The sequence below is a fragment of the Carassius gibelio genome, chromosome B25 (assembly GCF_023724105.1).
Source record: "Carassius gibelio isolate Cgi1373 ecotype wild population from Czech Republic chromosome B25, carGib1.2-hapl.c, whole genome shotgun sequence".
In the NCBI taxonomy this organism is placed as follows: domain Eukaryota; kingdom Metazoa; phylum Chordata; class Actinopteri; order Cypriniformes; family Cyprinidae; genus Carassius; species Carassius gibelio.
In genome coordinates this window covers 18,857,725-18,880,944 of record NC_068420.1, presented here as the reverse complement: position 1 = coordinate 18,880,944, position 23,220 = coordinate 18,857,725, and the positions used below count along the sequence as shown (strand labels likewise).

General features: G+C 34.2%; 1 protein-coding gene across 4 annotated transcripts in view; it reads left to right on the top strand.

The window, feature by feature from the left end:
* The window catches only part of LOC128014197 (serine/threonine-protein kinase BRSK2), a 200,284-nt gene that overhangs the window by 129,651 nt on the left and 47,413 nt on the right, over window positions 1–23,220 (top strand). For all 4 annotated transcript variants that reach the window (XM_052597562.1, XM_052597561.1, XM_052597560.1 and 1 more), the window contains 4 exons: window positions 6,927–7,043; window positions 14,491–14,524; window positions 14,640–14,708; window positions 18,659–18,805. In XM_052597562.1, coding sequence (XP_052453522.1) covers window positions 6,927–7,043; window positions 14,491–14,524; window positions 14,640–14,708; window positions 18,659–18,805 — 367 coding nt within the window. The remainder of the gene's footprint in view (window positions 1–6,926; window positions 7,044–14,490; window positions 14,525–14,639; window positions 14,709–18,658; window positions 18,806–23,220) is intronic.

The following is a 23,220-nucleotide window of genomic DNA, read 5'->3' as shown; positions in this document are numbered from 1 at the left end:
TCAATGCACCAAAATATAGAGGTAGCTTATAATGAAAACCTATTCCACAGAATTTAGAATCTCAGACTGGGCAGAAGGTTGACCTTACAACAGGACAGTAACCCTAAGCACACAGCAAGAGTGGTTTAGACCGCTCTGTGAATCTCCTTGAGTGGCCCAGCCTGAGCCTGGGATTGAACGCAATCAAATATTTCTGGAGAAACCTGAAAATGTGTGTCTGCCTGCCCCCATCCAACCTGACCGAGGTTGAGAGGTGAAGAGAAGAATGGCAGATAATTGCAGAATGAGGAAGATCAGAGTTTGAGATTTGAGGATGTAGAATTTTGGGGATAATAATGAATTGAATCCATTTTGGAATAAAATACAGTGCTGTGAAAAAGGTTTTGCCCCTTCCTTTTTTTTATTTGATTATTTTTTGCACGTTTGTCACACTTGAATGATTCCGATCATCAAACTAATTTTAACATTACACAAATATAACTCAAGTAAATACAAAATGCAGTTTTAAAATATTGATTTAATTTAAAAGGGAAAAAGCAGTCCAAACCCTCCTGGTGCTACGTGAGAAAGTCATTGCCCCCTAAATCTAATAATGGGTTGTGCCGCCCTTTACAGCAACAGCTGCCATCAAGTGTTTGTGATAACTGCCAATGAGTGTTTCACATCGCTGTGGAGGAATTTTGGCTTACTCTTCTTTGCAGAATTGTTTTAATTCAGCCATATTGGAGGGTTTTTGAGCATGAATGTATTGTTTAAGGTGCTATAGCATCTCAATCAGATTTAAGTCTGGAATTTGACTTGGTCACTCCAAAACCTTCATTTTGTGTTTCTTGAGCCGTTTAGAGGTGGACTTTCTAGTGTGTTTGGGATCATTGTCCTGTTGCATAACCTAAGTGCACTTGAGCTTGAGATCACAGAGAAACAACCAGACATTGCCTTCAGGATTTTCTGATATTCGTCCAGGTGTTGAAAGACCAGACCATCACACTATCACCATCCTCTTTGACTGCTGGTATGATGAAATTTAATGAAAAGCTGTGGCTGTGGTTTTACGCCAGATGTAACGGAACACACATTTTCCGAAACTTTTGTCTTATCAAGCCGCAGAATATTTGCCCAAAACTCTTAATAATCAAGTAAGGATAAGGATAATCAAGATATTTTTGGGCAAATGTGAGACAAGCCTTTGTGTTCTTTTTGCAGTTTCTTGCCTTGGATCTCTCTCCTGGAAGCTGTTTCTGCCCAGTCTCTTTCTTATTGGTGAATCATGAACACTGATCTTAACTGAGGCGAGTGAGGTCTGCAGTTCTTCAGATGATGTTCTGGGTTCTTTTATGACCTCCTGGATGAGTCGTCGTTGCACTCTTGGAGTATTTCAGTAGACAGGCCACTCCTGGGAAGGTTCACCTCTGTTCCAGGTTTTCTCCATTTGTGGATAATGGCTCTGACCGTGGTTTACTGGAGTTTCAAAGCTTTAGAAATGACTTTAAAACCCCATCCAAACTCATACATGTCAACTATTTTGTTTCTCACCTGTTCTTGAATTTCTTTAGATCACGGCATGATGTGTTGCTCTTTACGCATGCTTCACTTTGTCACTTTGTTCACTTTCACAGCTTCTATTTAAGTGATTTCTTGATTTAATAGGTCTGTCAGTAATCAGGCCTGGGTGTGGCTGGTGGAATTTAACTCAGCGTGGCTCAGCGTCAGTTCTTACATGATTGAACAGGAGGGGGGCAATTGATTTTTCAAGTAGGGCCACATAGGTTTGGACAGCTTTTTTCCCTTAATAAATTAAATCATCATATAAAAATTGATTTTTTTTACTTGCATTATCTTTGACTAATATTAAAATTTGTTTAATGATCTGAATCTTTTAAGTGCCACAAATATGCAAAATACAAAATAAACCTAAGGGGGCAATAACTTTTTCACGGCACTGTGATGCATATATATATATTTGATGAGACAAATACACTGAAATAGTGCATTTGGAAAAATAAAAAGGAATAAAATGTAATATAACAAGAAAAATAAACAAAAATAAAACGTGCAATCTCAACACAGTCTTTCTGTTATAAATACACACCATCATGCGCACCATGTGACTGTGACATGATGAACGGCAGCCATACACTAATCTCAGATCAGCAATAACGTTCTCTTCTGTGCACCTTTAGTTTGTCTGCTGAGCCCCACAGACACCCCTGTCTTGCGTCTCTGGTCCCTGCTTCATTTCTCAGAGCCGCAGGCCTCACGCAGAGCAGCAGTAGGGCAGTATGCTGCAGCAGTCATGAGAAATGTCCCTGTCATGCTGTCACACTTCCCCGGCTGTTTGCTTTCTTCATATGTGACTGGGAGCCGCCCGGCCCCTCGGATCTCGTGCTGGGACAGTCAGCAGGGGATGATGGGAGAAATACCCACCCAATGTTCTCTTTTACACTCCCGTCCTTTCCCATTTCATTATTCTTCTCACGGTTTGTCTTGCAATATGTCTGTCTTTTGGTTGTCTGTCCATTCTTTATTGTTCGCTTTGCCTTCAAGCACAGTTTATATATTATTATTTTCTGAAACCTACTTAGACAGCATTTTAAGGCCTCACAGGTGTGTGTGACAGCTGGTCCAAATGGTAGGCAGCATATTTATGCTTAAGTATGTGCATTAATTACACTAATTAACCATTGTATGCATAATTACAATTATTTTCACCTCAATTTTTCACCTTTTTTGGATTAATTGATACATTATGGTGATATAAAGATTAATTGCGCAACGTTGGAAAAATGTGCCCGTTGTGACATTTCTGCAAAACTCCGAAAACATACATTTACTGCAGTTTCGAGTTGCGCTGTGTGAACATGATGTAGTTCTAGATTAAATGTAAATGTGCATTCATGCGTCCCACTTGCAAAAATAAACAGATTTAGTACGTATCAAAATTAATTAAAATGCTGAAATACAAACTCAGAATATGGCACAATCCTGCAATAATTACATATTTTAACACAAATGTATCTAATCCCATTTTATTAACTAATGTCTGTGCTGCTGACCTTTGATGATCTAGTTCAATCATACTAATGAGCAAAAATGACTTCAGATAAACTAAAAATTGGTCAAACTACTATTTAATCGTTGTCTTTAGCAAGTATGAAAACAATATAAAAAATTAAAATTCAAAACCCAGACATAGGCAATTTAGAAATCCCAGGCAAAATAAGACATTTGGTCCTCCTCCACACCTTATCATGTTTTTAGCATAGCAACATGCTAATGTCAAACTCCATTTGAAACCATTGTGTCTACCATTGAGCATCCACGCATATTCTCTCCTGAAATATAAACCTTATTATTATTATTTTTTTTTTAAATGGGTGCTGTTTTTTTATTGTGATGGACAGATTGACATGGCTATTCGAAGCATGAGCGGTTTAGACATTTTAATAGCTGAGGGCTGACTGCTCATTCAGTGTCTTTCTGTCCACCTACGAAATCGTCCTTCTGGAGCTGCTAGCCGTGAATATTCCCCCAAATATACCTACTAATAGAGTCCATGTGTGACAACAGCTGTCAGGCAGAGTATACATATATAACAAGCAGTCTGTCTGAAAGGAAAAACTCACCCAATCCATTTTTACTGATTCTTCCAATATTGCCTCACTTGACACTCAGAAGTAATGTCCAGTTATGAAGATCTGGACAGTAGCACCCCATTAATCCCTCAGCGGAAATACGAGTCACAAGGAGATTGTTTAATAAATCTGAAATGAGCACAAATGCACTTTCTTTGCTTGTGTTATTTGACTTCTGAGTGCACATCTGTGTTATACGGTTTTTATCTGCCACTGGAGAACGTTCCCCCTTGTGAAATCCCAGTTGTCAATTCAGGGAGTGTTTCGAAAACTGTCCGTGGTAATGGATGATAATCATCATGTTTGGTTTTGGTGGAAAAATAAGATTACTTTTGTCTTACTGTCAAAATGCATTAGTTTGTTTCTTCATAATATTTAGAGAAATGTAGCATTACATCACTTGCTTACCAGTGGATGCTCTGCAGTGAATGGGTGCCGTCAGAATGAGAGTCCCAAAAGCTGATAAAAACATCACAATAATACTCAAGTTACCCACACCACTGCAGTCCATCAGATACTGACCTGAAAAGTGGAAAGCTGTGTGTTTGTAAGAAACAAATGCACCTTTAATATGTTTAACTTTCAACATTTAACCATAGCTTCTGTGCGCATTTTTCTCCTGATTCAGGGAAGACTTTTTTTTTCAACGGAGAAAGCTTTGTTCGCACAATTTCACTTTTTCGCTTCACAAGATGTTAATTGATGGACTGGAGTGGTGTGGATTACTTGTGGATTATTGTGATGTTTTTATCAGCTGTTTGGACTCTCATTCTGACGGCACCCATTCACTGCAGAAGATCCATACATTGGTGAGAAAATTATGCAATTTTACATTTCTCCAAATCCTATACTGGATGACCTGAGACTGCATAAATTGTCCACAAATGTAACATTTTTGGGGAACTATATCTTTAAAAAAAAAAGTGGTACATGGTTTGATTTTACCTAAAGGGAATGCAGTTTATTTTTGAGAATTGCACCACTGGCACCTGTTGGTTAAAACTAATATTCCACTATTTCGCACCTGATACAAATGCATGATGTCATACATTTTGGGTGGAGCTCCATGTCACCCTTTACACGGTGTCTTCGAATTCTGTAATATGTCTCTGAGTGGAGAAAGTGAAATTGTGCACGTAATTCCAGGAATGTGCATTAAGAAAGTAAATTAGCCAACATTAAATAGCCATCGTGCAGAAAAGCCGAAGCAGAGCACCACTAAACATGTAGACACACAGTACTTGTTCTGTAATTAAACACTCTCATAATTAGACCGCTGTGAACAGCATGTGATTAAGATAGATAATATACTATTGCATGTGCCGCCTGCTGCTCTTTACATTACAATAATGTAAAGCTCGTTTGAGTCCTAATTGAGCCAATTTATTTCTTTATAAATACGTGTTCAGTGAGCTCTTTGCTGTTCTATTAAATATGACAGTCTAGAAGAAGACATGAAGTTAGGAGGACGGCTTGGTTTGTGGATTTTAAACATCTGTCATTTGCAGATAAGCACCAAAACACAACACATCAGGACCGGCACGACCCAGCAGGCCACGTCGTATGTTTGTAATAATAAGTACAGCAACCCTTCGATGTGCAGATGCTAAACAGATACTCTTTATTAGGTTTTTATAGGAAGAAACACTGTGGTTTTGATTGTATCCATAAAAAATATATTAAGCATCATTTAAATGCAGATCTCTATCAGCAAACAACATGTGCGTTATGAATTTAAACTATCACTGGGCCAATAAATATGCAATTTAAGAGCTCATGGTGGACTGAGGGAAACATTTGGCGCCTCAGTGGCAAATACAAACCAGATACTATCAAAAACCAAACTAGCATGCAGCTCAACTTGCCCCATTTCTCCATAAACCTGCAGACCAGAGGCGGAGAAATTACCCTCACCGCTCTTCGATTAGGAAAATATAGGGTCAGCCGCTGATCATATCAACAAACAGTTTCTGTTCAGGAGAGATTATGACATTAATGTGTCAGAAAGTGACTTTAAAGAGCCATTATGGATGTTCCCGCTGTCACAGCAAATAAACCCCACCTTTGCAATTTGTCCCATGAAAGTCGTTGAGGCGTAAATCTCTTCATACTCACTTTTATTAGCCCATGTGAGATTAGGGTTCATAAATGTGTTTGTGTGTTCGTTTTATGTCCACTTGGAGGGAAACTGTCTCTTTAGTAGACAACTCTAAAGTCTTTGATGTGATGAAGTGAACATCTACATGTCAACATTCACATTCTTAAATCTAGGATTGTTCAGAAAACTTTGTTAGGCTTATTTACCTATGAAAATTAGTCAACTAGATTTTTTTCCAAAAGTTTCTAAATATGTGTCATTTTTTTTAGCTATGTTTTTCACAATTTCTGTATATAATTATTTTGTTACATTTAAACATTCAAAATATGCTTTGTTTAGCATAATGTCATTTTTTGTTATTTTGCTTTGCTTTGTGTTAGTTGTTTTGCTTTATGTTTGTTTGTTTTTGCTTGTTTTTTGTTTGTTTTTTGCTTTGATCAGATTTTTGTTTTTATGTTTTGTTTTGCTTTTGGTTTAGTTATTTTGCTTTGTTTTATGTTTTTTGTTTGTTTGTTGTTTTACCTTGTTTTTTTTGGTTTTGCTATTTTGCTTTGTTTTGTGTTGTTTTGCAATGCTTTGTTTTTGTGTTTGTGTTGCCTTGCTTCATTTTATGTTTTGTTTTTATATTTGTCTTGATTTTTGTTGTGTTTTATTAAATATATACATATTTTATTGGTTTGCCTTTCTTTGTTTTGTTGTTTGTGTTATTTTACTTTGTGTCCTTTTTTTTTTTGCTTTAGTTTTTTCTTTAGCTCTGTTTTTTTTATATATATATTTGTGTGTGTTTTTTTTTTACTGGTTTGCCTTGCTTTATGTGTTGGTTTACTTTTTTTTTTACAGTACTTTTGTAAAGTCATCTTAATTCACACAGTGAAAATAGCGGCAGCAAATTAATTAAGAGAAGGTTTTGAATTAATTTCACTGGTTGGGAGCTGCTAATTGATGTCCGCCCGTGGTCATGTGAGCACTTACATCACACTCTGACACATCCGTCATGACGGACTCCCACAGGCTCTTATAGACTACTACTGCTGAAAGAGAGAAACCGAAGAAACAGGGATAATGGAAAATCATCTCATTACAAGTTCAGAGACACAACTAGTCTAGCTAATACAAGGTCAAATATACTGTAAGATACTCAAGGCTCAGTTTTCACATCTCATTTTCTTCTCTGCTCTTCATCTGCTCTTGTACAGTCACAGGGATCTGAAGCCGGAGAACCTGTTGCTGGATGAGAAGAATAACATCAGGATAGCAGATTTCGGCATGGCATCCCTGCAGGTGGGAGACAGTCTGCTGGAAACCAGCTGTGGGTGAGTGAAACCGAGGCTCATTATAACATTAATGATCAGGACACTCAATGCCTTCAGCTCAGACTCAAAATCTTGAAGTCTAAACTTAAGATTGATGTAAATGAGTCGCATATAAAAGGTCCATCCATTTGGATTACACAGCTTAACAAAGTTAATGTCATGCATATTTGTTACGCATACAAAGATGATACTGGGAAGATTTCTGTAATATTGCTAATAAAGTAAATGTGTTTTTTAGCTACTAGGTTTATACAGCATAAATAGGGTAATACTGTATATATATTTATAATTAATCAAACACATTTGTTTCAGTCTCATTTAACTAATTAAATATCCCATGTTACACAACTAGCCAAATTTAACATTCATACATTTAAAATGCAAAAAAATTTAATTGTTTTCACAATAAACAGATTTATATTGATTCAGTTTAAAGCAGCACATTGTGAAACTTAAAAGTCAAATCAAATTAATTAAACAGGAAAGATTAGAGGATACAGGATCAATATTTCTGTGATCATGATTTTGTTTTATTCTGTAACTACTTTAATTTGCGGTACAAATTATAAATGAAGAAATTTAATTTAATTTAGTTCTTCAGAAGCATTTCATCCTCTCTCTGACCCATATTAAACAGGTCACTGTACCTTTAAGACCTCAATAAATGAATCATGTCTCTTATGATTGGCTTGTTTATGATCAGTCTGTTAGGATGATTTTTTTTATGTGAAATGAGTAAAAGCATCTCTGTTGGGACCCACTGGCGAGGAGCTTGGTCTTGAAGAGTGATTCAAAATGAGAAAAAAAATTCTGATCTCATCATTATAAATGTACATCTTTAACTCATAAAACTGTCACAGTCTGCATCACATATCAGCTGCTTATTTTGCTTCATCTAAATTGTGTTACGAATTAGGCAGATTTCATGAAAACTGTCCAGAAACGTCTGCTACATATTTCATCACAAAAACAACTAATAAATGATATCTTGTGCAGTGAAAAAGCAGCTTATTTTAGGACCAGTGATATTTTTTTTTTCTTCAGTGCTTTCAATGTTTCCTTTTTTTGCATAATTTGTGAGGATGCATAGAACTACTGGTTCTAGGTGTAGGCTGTGTTTTCTTCATGCAGAACATGATTTCTGTTGATCCTCTGATGATGATCTTTCTCCAGAGCTTGTGTGTGAGTGAGACGTGTGAGTGTTTTCTCAGACTAGATGCACAGCTTCAGACATTAATCACTTATTCATTCAGAATTCAAATACATGAAAACTGTCTTCTCAAAAACATACTATACCATCCCAAAAATTGTGGCCAGAACCATTTTTTGTATTGTCAAAAGAAGTCTTGTCTAAATACTGTTTCAAGGCTGCATTTATTTGAAGAAATATTACAGTATAGCTGACTAAAACTAATATCATTATAAACCTATTATATAATTTATCCATTATTTATCCATTATTTAACCAGGCAAGTGATTAAGAATTTCTTATTTTCAATAACAACCTGGCATATATATATATATATATATATATATATATATATATATATATATATATATATATATATATATATATATATATATGCCAGGTTGTTATTGAAAATAAGAAATTCTGGATAAAAGAATTGGATAAAAGTGCCTGCTAAATGCATAAATGTAAATTTTTAATTTAATTTTATATATATAGTGAATACAAATTATTGTATAGAAAAAAATTATAGAAAATGAATTAATAATAATAATAGTCAAAAACACATAACAAAAGTAGTAAATTAAAAAAAAAAAAACGAAACTTCTTCAAAATATTAATAAAAATTATAGTAAAATCTCTATATCTCATGCTTAATAAAACTGATGGAAAATCAAAAAGAAAATAAATTATATGAAAAATACATATTTTTCAATACTATAAAAGTTTAACTTTTATTCTTCATAAGGTGTGTTTTTATGAATAAAATAACAATTTATTGAAAAAAAAATCGTAGAGCCATTAAGGTGCATTTTAAAACCTGTAGTTTAAGTTAGTTCACGTTCAGAATTTATTTAAATCCGATATGAAGTAGGAAAAATACGTGAATTATTCTAAATCAAATTCTTTGCAATCTTTGCATTGCTTTTAGTTTCAAATCTAGGTTTAATGCAGTTTAATGCGAAGTCAATCACGTGGAAGCAGCCAATGAACTTTGAGCTGAGCTGTATGACCCGCCCCCTCTGACATCATCAGTGTGATTAGTCTTTGCTTCTCGTTTCATCGAGGCCTGGGCTGGAGAGATACGAGCACCACTCATTTATTGCCCTTCATTTCTTTCTTACTATCATTAGTTCTACCATCACATGTGCCACAGAGCCTCGTGTCTTTGGTCAGTAGATTAATTTAGGTTGACCTTTAGGATTACAGCCAACCGTGGCCATAGATTAAAGCTGAATGCAGGGAAGTCATCAGGGCAGAGTGAGCTCACGTTATATAATGAGTCCGTCCTGTACGAGCTTCAGCAGCGGCGTGACTCAACATCTCCTATCGGGATGAATCTGTGAATCTCCCATCAGCTCCTGATTCTGATCCCAGTGTCCTTGATGTTTTCCAGTGACCCCACAGCTCAGGGTCCGGCTCACTGCACATTCAGCTTCTCACAGGTCACGTCATACTTACACACACATATAAATACATACATGAAGCACCCTTAGGGAGAGACAGATGTTTGAATTTATTTGTTTGTTTATTTATGCGCCTTTAGAATATTTGTTTATTCAAACATTCTTTATTGAAAAAAACAAAACAAAAGTAAAAAAAAATTTTTTGTTTTTATTATATTTTGGTGTGATTTAGGTGTAATGTTAGTTTTATTTAATTGTTCGTTTAAAAACATTCATTTTATTATTTTGCACGTCAATAATTCACTTTATTTATTTTTTTTAATTCAATTAATTAAAAATCATCTATTTATTCAATCCACTCTTTTAAAATTATTTTATTTACTTGTTTTATTTAATCATTAATTTATTCATCGTTAAAACATTCCTTTCATTAATTTCAATCATTCATTAATTATTTGTAAAAATATCTGTACATTCATTTTTGTTTGTTTGTTAATTTAATAATTAATTTACTCATTTGAAACATTTTTTGTTATTTTAAAGAATTCATGAAAAATATTTGTTCATTAATTTTATTTGTTTGTTATTTTAATAATTCCTTTATTCTTTTGAAACATTTTTATTTATTTATTCCGACGTCATTAAAATATTTATTAATTAATTTTATTTTAATTTGTTTATTAATTCAATCATTTTTTTATTCATTAATACATTTAAAAACTCAAATCATTCATTTTATTTGATCAATTCATTAGTTCATTTAAAGTCTGTTCATTCATTCATTTGTTCGTTCGTTTGTTCATTCATGTAATTAAAAACTCATACAGCATTTTGATCAATTTATCTATTAATTCCTTTGTGTATCATTCATTTGAAAAATGTTTTATTCATTTTTTTAATTAATTCTTTTAAAAACATTCATTCATTTATTCATTCGTATTTTAAAAAAGGTAATTGTTTAACAACTAATTAATTTAGAATTTTTAAAATTCATTTAAAAATATTGAATTCCAAAATTCTGAAATAAATGTATTAATTTTGTTCATTCATTCAAAAATATTCTATATTTATGATTTGATATTCATTTAGTCACTGATACTTTAAAAGGAGAACATTTGTTCATTCATTCATTTGTATATTCATCAATATAAAGTTATTAAATAAGCACTTTTATGCAAATTGTCATGTAGACACACTGAGAGTGACTCTGTGTTACGACACGACCTGAAACACTCTGACTCAGAGTCTGATCCCCACTCTCAGTAACACAAGCTTTATTGATTCAGAGCTTCATGGATGTCTTCCGCTGGAGTTTATGGTGTTTGTTGTCATGTTCCTATTACCACACACTATTTTGGGCTTAATGATCATTGTGCATCGTACCGAACAGAGCCGTTTGAACCCATATGTCTGCTGGTGCGCACACCCACATCAGTTATGAGGCATCTCATATCTGCCTGTCATTGGTTGACGAGTTTAGCAGAAACGAGCGAGGAAATGAGCTCTAGCAAACATCTTGGAGTAGATAAATGATCAGGCGCCACGCGCAGCGGGGGTCCTCCATAAACTCATCCCTTAATGGCTATATTTTTATCTCTAATTTGCCTTCCTCATCAACATAAACAATGAAGACATTCACGGCCTTAAAACATCTGATTCGTTTTGATCCCTGCGATTTAACGCAGGGTGATCGTTACGCCTCCAGGATCCTAATACGCAAACATCCCGTCGAGGCTAACGTGTTGAGGGCAATGACCCTTGAGTTTGACGTTTACTGAACAGATCCCACAATGTTTTATTATAAAATGGCTCCTGCGTGTTAGAATAAAAAAATTCACCAATTCACTGAGAACCGACTTCTAAATGAAAAAAACACTTTGGTGATGCATATTTGTAGACTAGTCTGGAAGATACAATTGCTGTGTCCAAATTCAGGGTCTGCATCCTCCTTAGGATCCTTCCTACCCGGTTGAAGGAGGATGGGTCCTCCGACGACCGCAAAAACCGGAAGTCGGTGTTTGTGAATTTGGACAGCCTACCCTTCTTTCAGTTCCCTCCCTTAACCGTTGCTCATATCCTGTCGCCTAGCAACCGTGACAGCGCCAAGCAAGACGCCGGTGAAGAGCTCATCGTTCTCTCCCCGGAGCTTTATAAACACTTCTGTCTGCTCTTTCGTCCTTAGAAGCGTTAAACACAGCTTCAATCACTAACAAATAAGCTGTGTGTATGCACACAGGCAGTAAGGAAGAAGCTAGTTTACAAAAGTAAACGTTTTTTTTTTTTTTACATATACTCGTACACATGTAAAAAAAAATGCTTAACGCTAAAACAAAATGCCTAACTAGAAAACCACTGAAAATATATCTTTTTGAAAAGCCAGTTTTTAAAAAACATCAAAAATAATACTCCTCCCCCACTCCGCTACCGCTCGCTTCGTCCTGCCGAAAAGAATTATGGGATAGGTAGGACGCGAAAGGATCCATCACACCCATCCTTCGAATTCGGGGAAAAGGAGGACGCATTTGTGGGCCGCATTTGAAGGATCCTACGAATTTGGACAGCCTTCGTCGCGGCGCTGTGACGTAACATCCTTCAAATGCGTCCTCCGAAGGATGTAGACCCTGAATTTGGACACTATGTGTTGTTGCAGCCCAATCTGAGATAAAGTCAGAATTATTATACCATTCTACTCTTTCATAGTTGTTCATAAATATGAAAGGCTATTTCTACCACAGGTTAAAATAAATAAATAAATAAAGTAATTGCAACTATTTATCCATTTATAATTTATATATATATTATCAAAATTCTGACATGCAAACTTGAAATTTCGACATTAACTTACGACTTGGACGTTTTTTTCTCTGAATTCTGAGATTGCGTCCCTCAGTTTTATTATTCTGATTTCAACAATAAACAATGACAAAAATGTTGAATGCAATTTTATAATTCAGAATTTCTTCCTCATGATTGTAAGTCCATATTTAGTTTATTAAAAGTTTATAAAAAAAAAAAAATTAATTGTGAGAAATAAACACAATTTCGAAAAAGCTTGTAATCAAGAGAAAAAAGTAGCAATGACCTTTTTTGTTTTTATTCTGTGATGCAAACAAAAGAACAGAATTATGAAATGAACTGTAACCTCTGAATTCAGAGAAAAATTCAGAATTATACAATGTAAACTTACAAGTACAAGTTTATAACTTTTATTTTGAGATGCAAACTCAGAATTGAGATGTAATATTTTGCAGGAATAACTTGCGGGAAAAAAAATTCTGAATTGTGAGATACTGTAAGAATTTTTTATAAGAAAAGAGAGAAAAATTGAGAGAAAATAAAAGTAAAAATTGTGAGAGAAAAACATTGCAAAATAAATTGCCGTTTTTATTTTTAAATCCACTCCGAAAGCAGAATTACAAGATACAAACTCTTTTGAGATGTTTGCGATATACGCCCACGATCACAAGAAAAAAAGTCTGAATCAAAAAAAAAAAAAAATCTTCGGTGATTGGACGGGAGGGGTATGTCTGATATAAACTCTCAATTAACCGTTTTATTCATTTATTTATTCCGATTTAGAAACTAGATTCCTTACATGAGGGTCTTCTTCTTACGTCTCCACATCAAGCAGCTTTTCTCTTGACGTTTCTAGTGCTTCTGTATGCAGTTGCAGTTCTTCAAGTCGAATACATTAGATGATAAGCCAAAGCTCTCGCTAACGGGATATTCATATTTGCATAGGCGCACGTTCGTGAAGGTATTCGGGGGATCATGGGAGATGCTGACAGCTCACTGAGCAACTCTCCAAATAATGTGATTAGCTCTGAACGTGCCCGTTTATCTCCGAGAAAACACGCTCACACTTGCGTCGATGGGAAGAGTGTTCTGTGGAGATGCACAACACGTTTGTAGAAGAGGATTTGTGGAGAGAGATTAATGGAGACAGGATGTCAGCTGGTGAAACAGGAAGTATCGTCAACATTGTGTGACCCTAATTACTCTGGGAAGATGTTATCGTCGTCTTTAGTGTGTCAGATCTTGATATTAATCATTCTGAGCAAACAGTATCACACGTCACGGAGCAGTGCAGATGGGGAACGTCTGCTCGAATTAAGAGCACTTTTGGGAATTACAGCTTGACTTCTATATTTATATGTTGATTGGACAGAAACTAAAATCTTTCTACAGTTAGGTCCATATATATTTGTACACGAACAAAATTTCGTAATTTTGGGTGGCTCTGTATGTTACCAGAATAGAATCAAAATAAAACAAACGAGATGAAATTGAAGTGCAAATTCTAAGCTTTAATTCAAAAGGTTGAACAAAAATGATAAAACGCTTTTGAATTACGACCATTTTATACACAGTCCCCGCATTTTTATACTGCAAATCATTATTTTTTAAAATTGTTGGTTTCATTGAATCAGTTTAAAATATCCCAGTCCCAGAGATACTTTTTAAAAATATAAAATGTAAAATTCAAATTGGTAATGTGTTGCTATAAATAAATAAATAAATAAATAATATTCCCACATGCTAAATATTGATTACAGGTAATCAAATATAAATATTTTATTAAATATAAAACATTATATTATTTGTTTATAATAAAATAAATTACTATATGCTGAGGCATTTTATATGAAAAACAATTGTAATATTTAATTTTTATTGTAAAATTGCACTTTTACTGTAAAATTTGTTGGTTTAAACATATTAATGTACTTGGCAGCAAAGGTTGTTTAATGAAGGAAGAAAACGGGGGAATGTAAAATAATTAAAATATGAAAAACATATCGAGAGATGACTAGCGGTGTGGTTAACTCAAGCTGATGTTGTGTTTCCACAGATCTCCTCATTACGCGTGTCCTGAAGTCATCCGGGTGAGTGTTGGCTGACTGTCGGCCGTTCTGCTTGTGGGAGTAAAAGAGAGACCTCTGAATGTGTGACCTGATCTGATCTGGAATCAGCGGTTTGACTTTGTCTTGTCTCTGTCAGGGAGAGAAGTATGACGGGAGGAAAGCAGACGTTTGGAGCTGTGGGGTCATTCTGTTTGCTCTGTTAGTGGTGAGTCACTCCGGACTTTACCTCACAGGAACAGTTCACCCAAATATAACATTTCTGTCAACAGTTAATCACCTTCTTGTTGTTCTAAACTCATATGACTACATTTATTATGAAAAAATTATATATATAATTTTATTTTTTTTTGCTTTTAGTTTTAAGTGTATGGAAAAGAGCAGCATGAACATGACAACCAAATATCTCCTTTTGGTAAAGTAAAGAAAGTCATAGAGGTTTGACTGAATTTCATTTTTGCGTTATATCTTAATTATGGCAAACATCGTCTCTTCAGTTTGCTTAAATTGTGTAGAAACTACCATCAAACACATCGTATGATGTTGATTGTTTTGACAGAGCGGTGGATATTAAAGTTAAACTCATGTTTTCAGAGGGTTATCAGCGATCCTTTTTCTTCAGAAATGGTATTTTGTGGAAATGAACACACATATTTGAATGAAGGATGGGAATTGGTGTTTCTAAGTCCCAAAGACAATGCAGTTCGGAGCAAGTATAGGGCGCACCTCTGCACTGCGTTATTAGCCGATTTTATTGGAAATGTTTTACCTGCGCGTCTGAAGCGCAGCAATATCCCCGAGAGCTCCAGCTCATCTGAAATGCTCGTGTTCAATTTTGAGAGTAAAATTGAGACCCTTGAGTCTGAGAGGCTTATCTCTCCACACAGAGCCACTGGTCTGCATTTTAAAGCCGAGCTGGATTGTTTTTGACTTTCTAGAGATGATGATGACTGAGTAATTTCTTCAGATATCGCTCAGAGAACGTCTGTGACTTCAGAGCTGCACACTGCATTCAGACAACGACTCAGGGACTTCAGCTCAACTTTTCTTTTCTTGCATCACCTCATCTTGGTTCTGGATATGGTTTTGTCTCTTATGTTCTCATCTCATTTTATCTCATGGCACCTTGTCTCTACTTTTCTTTGACCTGTAGTGTCTTGTCTCATATTGTCTCGTCTCTTCTGTTGTCCTCTCTAATCTCATTTTCTCTCATCTCACATCTCCTTATCTCGTCTCATTTTGGCTCAATTTGTCTTGTTTTGTTTGGTCTTGTTCACTGTTTTGTCTCTTCTGTTTTCTTTCCTCATCTCATTGTATCTTATTTTCCGTCTCGTCTCATTTTTGGTCTCATCTTATTGTATTTTGTCTCATTTCGTTTGGTCTCTTCTGCTTTCCTCTTTCATCTCATACCATCACATGTCAGCTTGCATTGTGTATCGTCTTCTTACATTTTTTCTCGTCTTCTTTCATTGTGTATCGTCTTCTTTCATTGTGTATAGTCTTCTTTCATTGTGTATCGTCTTCTTTTATTGTGTATCGTCTTCTTTTATTGTGTATCTTCTTCTTTCATTGTGTATCGTCTTCTTTTATTGTGTATCGTCTTCTTTCATTGTGTATCGTCTTCTTTCATTGTGTATCGTCTTCTTTCATTGTGTATAGTCTTTCATTGTGTATCGTCTTCTTTCATTGTGTATCGTCTTCTTTCATCGTGTATCGTCTTTCATTGTGTATCGTCTTCTTTTATTGTGTATCATCTTCTTTCATTGTGTATCGTCTTCTTTCATTGTGTATCGTCTTCTTTCATCGTTTATCGTCTTTCATTGTGTATCGTCTTCTTTTATTGTGTATCATCTTCTTTCATTGTGTATCGTCTTCTTTTATTGTGTATCGTCTTCTTTCATCGTGTATCGTCTTTCATTGTGTATCGTCTTCTTTTATTGTGTATCATCTTCTTTCATTGTGTATCGTCTTCTTTTATTGTGTATCGTCTTCTTTCATTGTGTATCGTCTTCTTTCATTGTGTATCGTCTTCTTTTATTGTGTATCGTCTTCTTTCATTGTGTATCGTCTTCTTTCATTGTGTATCGTCTTCTTTTATTGTGTATCGTCTTCTTTCATCGTGTATCGTCTTTCATTGTGTATCGTCTTCTTTTATTGTGTATCGTCTTCTTTCATTGTGTATCGTCTTCTTTCATTGTGTATCGTCTTCTTTTATTGTGTATCGTCTTCTTTCATTGTGTATCGTCTTCTTTCATTGTGTATCGTCTTCTTTTATTGTGTATCGTCTTCTTTCATTGTGTATCGTCTTCTTTCATTGTGTATCATCTTCTTTCATTGTGTATCGTCTTCTTTCATTGTGTATCGTCTTCTTTCATTGTGTATCGTCTTCTTTTATTGTGTATCGTCTTCTTTTATTGTGTATCGTCTTCTTTCATTGTGTATCGTCTTCTTTTATTGTGTATCGTCTTCTTTCATTGTGTATCGTCTTCTTTCATTGTGTATCGTCTTCTTTTATTGTGTATCGTCTTGTTTCATTGTGTATCGTCTTCTTTCATTGTGTATCGTCTTCTTTTATTGTGTATCGTCTTCTTTCATTGTGTATCGTCTTCTTTCATTGTGTATCGTCTTCTTTTATTGTGTATCGTCTTGTTTCATTGTGTATCGTCTTCTTTCATTGTGTATCGTCTTATTCCATTTCATTTTGATCTTGTCCCGTGATGTTTTATCTCTTTTCTTCTGTTTTCTTCTCTCATCTGATCTAATCTTGTCTCATCTCACGTCACTTCACTTTGTCTCATTTTTATCTATTCTCTTTGATTTTGTCTCAGCTTTTTGTCTTTTCTTATTTTACCTCATCTTGTCTCATTTTGTCTTTGCACTTTTAAAAAGTATTTCTCATTTCTTTATCATCTCATCTGCATTTTATCTCAGCTCTTTTCACCTTTTGTTCATCCTGTCTCATTTTGTCTCTTTTTTCATTTTGTCTTCTTTTGTTTAGTCTTGTATCATATTGTTTTGTCTCATCTGTTTTCCTCTCTCATTTAACTTTTGTCTCATGTGATGTCTCCTCTCCTTATCTGGGTTTGTCTATTCTCTTCATTCCTTTTGTCTCACATACTGCATCTCGTTTCGTCTTGTCTCATTTTGTCTCTGCACTTTTTTCATAATGTCTCATCTAATCTAGTCTCATTTATTGTAATGTCACCTCGTCTCATTTTTGTCTGTCCTCTACTTTTATTTGACCTATTATGTCTTTTCTCATTTGGTCTTGTGTCGTATTGTCTTGTCTCTAGTCTCATCTCATTCTGTGTCGTTTTGTCTCATCTAGTCACCTTAACTAATCTCATTGTTGTCTCTTATTTTGCCTCATCTCACTACATCTCATTTTATCTTTCCTTGGGTCTCGTTCTACAGTTTATTATTTCATCTCTTCTATCTTCCTCTCTCATCTCATTGCATCTAATTTTCTCAGTTTCTCTTTGTCTCGTCTCCTTTTTGTCTCTTATTTTGTCTCATTACATTTCTTTTGTCTTGACTTCTTTCATCTCATCTCATTTGGTCTCTTCTGTTTTTATTTTGATTGTTTTGTCCTCTTTTCAGTGCATTTCTTTTTGTCTCATCTCTCGGTGTCTTCATCTGTCAATGTGTCCTTGGTCTCATTTCGTCTTTTCTTTTCTTTTCTTTTCTTTTCTTTTCTTTTCTTTTCTGTTCTGCTGAAGTTCATTCAGTCGTCCCTTTATGAAATATATATTGACCTGCTGTGGAAAGGCAGACAGCACCAAAACCAAAAATAAAATTGAGTTCTGTCAGACTGTGCTTTGAGTCGATGCTGAATGCACAAAATCCTCTCAGATCCAAAGTCATTGGAGTGCATTTATGCTCTCATCCTGTCTCTTTTCTTTTTTGTTATTCCTCCGTTTTGTTTTTCATCAGAAATGAAAATGAAACCTCATCACTCAGCTGTAGCACGTCAGCAATACCGACAGACCCCTTACATAAGAAGAAGCAGTGAGAGTTAATAAAGGAAAACTTAGCATTTATGGGTCAATGTTATGAGCACTTCTCTTGTAGTTTGTTCTTCTTCTCCAGAGATCCTAATAACTCAGAATTTCTCCTCGGACTAATGCATTTTCTTTTTGTTGTCTGTCTTTCGTTTAGGGGGCTCTGCCGTTTGACGATGACAATTTAAGAAACTTGTTAGAAAAAGTGAAGCTGGGGGTCTTTCACATGCCCCATTTTATCCCACCGGACTGCCAGAACCTTCTGCGAGGAATGATCGAGGTCAACGCCGGCAGTCGGTTAACGGTAAGAACCGAGTTAGCTATATAACATCAGTTTTATGCATATAAATGCTTGATTTAATTTCATTTGAATCCTAGTAAACTAAGTAATCACCAACTGTAACAGTACAAGTAACTATCTTTCCTGTTTGCATAAAGTCTTGCAACGGACCAAAAAAGTGCTGCCACCTTGAGGAACAACTTATTAGTGCGAAACAAATTCAGTGCACATGTGCGACCTGCGTGTACAAAGTGCGTGGGTTACAAAAATGGGTGTAAAGTACACAGACCCTCACTTATGCATAAAAGCAGAGTATATTTTGGGCTTTAGACAACACAAAATCGGACAACATGCTGTGGATCGCGTTCCATTGGTTGCAGATGTTTTTCATGTATGATTAATGCGATGAGATGCTAAATAGTATGCTAGTGGTTAGCAGTCACAGACAGGTAGGATTTTTTATTTTGGCCTGAAATGTCACAGTAACCTCGAGGAGCTGACGTAGTTTTGGTAGATCGTATGAAATCTGTTTCTCTTCCTTCATGGCGGTTCTGTACAGGCTTTCACTCGCTCCGCAGGAAGACCGTGTTTCCACGGAGAAACAAACAGGAAGTGGAACTCTGGCTCCACAGGAAAGCTCTGTATTGATATCTCCATTTATTCCCCTAGAATACAAATGGACACTTCAGTCTCATTTCTTTGCAATTTCAGAAGAGAAGCTGTTAGTTGAAAGAAAGCGAGCTGAGATCTCCTGCGTGACAGTCGTCTCGCTGTACTCTCGCTGAACATCGTCTCGTTAGCGTGTTCTCGTTAGCTTTTACGAGTGTGGCATTTTAATGAGTCGTGAGTGGCTTTGAAGGACGAGCCTGCAGGAAACACACGTCTTTAAATCACTGATGGACTTTAACAGCGGCTGAATTGTGAACAGAGACATTGACAAAAAAACATCTTCACAATAAGCAATGATTCATTTTCTCAATGCTAAATTCACAACAAACATTCCTGAAATTATCAGACAGCTGTTTCTTATGACATATTGGAATAAGACTTTGTGGTAAGATAGTATTAATAACAGTTTGATTGAATATGGATTGAACTAAAAAAAAAAGTCCTCAACAATACAAGTTACATCTATATATCACATTTGTCGATCACATTTTCTTGTTTTGAAAAAGTAACCATTTTGTTTTCTGTGGCATATTGAATATAGTTTTTTTTTTTCTTTTTACAAATGCCGAGGATTTAAATATGCAACTGATGAAGATCTAGCTCTGTGGAAATTGTGAGAAAGATTTGGGAATATTATTAAAGCATAAGTTCTGGGTTTATTCATTTTCTTATTATTGACCCATAATAAATAGTCTATATATTATTTATTTCTTATTCAGAACGCAGTTCTGGACTATTTTTGTTTTTAAAAATCAACCAAATCAAATATCCAGTCTAGTTCTGGCATTAAATCATTTAGTTTTCTGTCCAAATATATTTGTGACTTCTTTAAACAAATTTAAGCATTAATTCAGCAATTTTAGTACTTATACTTATTTATTATAAGACAGTAATTATTTATTTAATTTATTTAGGTGTCAATTGTGCAAATATATATATATATAAATACAATTCTCATTATATTGTGGATACAAATTATGTTTTATTTATTTTTATTTATTTATTTTATTTATTATCGCAAATTCTTATTGATATATATTTTTTTTTCAATTATTGAAAACAATTTTAACCATTTGAGTTTTATTTTTGTTTTGTTTGTTTGTTTGTTTTTACAAATAAAGACCAAAGTTGGCCAAAGTTGTAAATAAACACCTAGTGTCTTTGAAACTTTGGGCCTCTTTCATAAAACATGCTGCAAATCATTGGTTAAAAAAACAACAACACATTTTTGCATATAAAACATTCTGTTCAAAGCAAAATGGACACATGCATGTTTTTACACAAAGTAATTTGTGTTTTGTGAGTTTTTAAATAGCATCTGTTCATTTTCGTAGGTAACTATATCTGTTGATTAGATTTGGTATTATTATTTTTTATTTCAAGGAATATACATGACCTCTGTGTAAGGTGTTAGCATGTGAAAGACATATCATAGAAACAGATGACCGCAGTTATGTCCCCCTCCAGCACAGATATGCAAATAATAATTGGATCTCTACACAGCTGCTCATTAGTCCATTACCTCTCAGCTGGACTCATCTTCTGGAGCTGCTGCATGTGTCTTCACTTACACCTGTCCATGAAGGTCACGAGACTGTAGCCCGTCCCATCTGTCATTTATCAGAAGGGTTGCTCTCGCTGGCTCTTTTACAGCTGACCACTGCTCTGAAGTCTTTAAAGGCTGCTGGTCTTATTTCAGCCAAGAGCTGATGGAGAGGAAAGTCTTTTAGAGATCTGATTTAGTGAAACTCCAAAACTCCAGATCCAGCCAGTCATGAATCACATTAAACTCATGTTTAACTTGACAGTCCTAATGTGTTAATATTAAAAACAAAAACAAACCAAAAAATAAATCAACTTTATTCCTTATTATGAAATATATAATCGTACATTTTTTTTTGTAACTTTTTTTTCTCATTGTTAACTGCACGACGATAACGTTTTAAATGAATAGCAATTCAAAAATATAATAAAAAATTAAATAGATTTCGAATATCCATTACTTGAACTTCAGATATTAGAAATTAAACATAATAAACTATAATCAAACTGAATAAAATTATATATACAAAAAGTTTTTTGTTTTTTTTCAACTTATTATTATTTTATTATTTATTTTACTTTATTTCAGGAAACGTTTCTCACTTACATGTAGTTTAACTTGATGCATAAATGACAAACTAAAACAGGAATATATATATATATATATATATATATATATATATATATATATATATATATATATATATATATATATATAAAATACAGTTTTAAAATAAATGAATAAACTAGATATATTACACTGTTTTATATATACATGGAACATCAAAAGCAGCAGTGGCAGCCAAACTTACGAAGGCTATGGTTAAAATTAGTGAATGGTTAAATCACTGTAGCCTGCAGTTAAATCTTTCCAAAACAGTTGGTATGTTTTTTAGTAAAACCACCAACTCTGCAGTTGATCCGGATATTTCTATTAATGGTGGAAAAATTCAAATTGTCTCAGAATTTAAATATCTTGGTATTATCATTGAATCCAAACTTAAGTTTAATTCTCAGATCTCAAATACTGTTAAGAGAATAAAATTTAATTTATCTAATTTCCGATATATTAGGAATTCAATGTCTACCCAAGCTGCCAAAATGTTTATGCACTCTATGATATTTTCGCATATGAATTATTGTTTGACTACTTGGTCTCAGGCCAACCATTCCGCCTTGCTCCCAATACAGACTTTATATAAACAAACGTTAAAAATTTTTGATAAGAAACCACGTCATTTTCATCACTGTAAGATTTTATTAAAATATAATCTGTTGAGTTGGGAAAACTTGGTTAAGTTTTCAAATGGCTGTTTAGCTTATAAAATTCTCAATGACCTGGCCCCACCTCCTCTTAGTGAGTTTCTGAGTTTAAGATCAGAAAACAGTCGTCTCACTAGAGGAACTTTTAGAAGGGACTGTGATATTAATTTCAGGAAAACTGCTTTTAGTCAGTCTGCCTTCTCGATTAAAGCTTCGAAAGAATGGAATGACATCCCAACGTCAGTTAGAGAAATAAATAGTTATAATGAATTTCGCTCTTCTTTTAAAACTTGGCTTTTTAGTATGCAAATTTGTCAACATTAATTTATTTTTTATTTTTTATTTTTTATTTTTTCTGTGTTTCTTTTTCTTTTTTTTTCCTGTTACTTTCGGAAACTGTAGGGTCTGTTATATTTGTTATATTCTGTTATGTTTGATTAAATTGTTGTATCTGCATTGTATTTTCAGGTTGCCTGTTGTACATCTGGCCTAGGACTTCAGATGAAAACTAGCCTCTTGGCTAACTCTGGCATATTTTGACTTGTCATGTTAATATGCATTGTCCTTGGAATAAAAAAGAAATTCAAAAAAGGCAAAAAATCACAGAAAATATTGGCAAAAACTTTAAATGAAAACAAAAAAAAATTAATTACAAAATTAATAAGAACTTTAATGCAAAATATAAGAAAGACCTATAATATTTTATATTGAATTGATTACTAAAAAACAAGGGTCATGAGTAAGATTTTTTTTTTTCTTATAATTAGTAACACTAGATTACCATTTTCAAATTGTCAGCCCTAATTATTTGATCATGTTAAATCACAATATTAAATTAAAAACACTTATGGAATATTATGGCCCTAATTAAAAATAAATAATTAAATTAAATTAAATTAAATTAAATTAAATTAAATTAAATTAAATGAACAATACAATAAAATTAAAAACAGATTTATTTATTT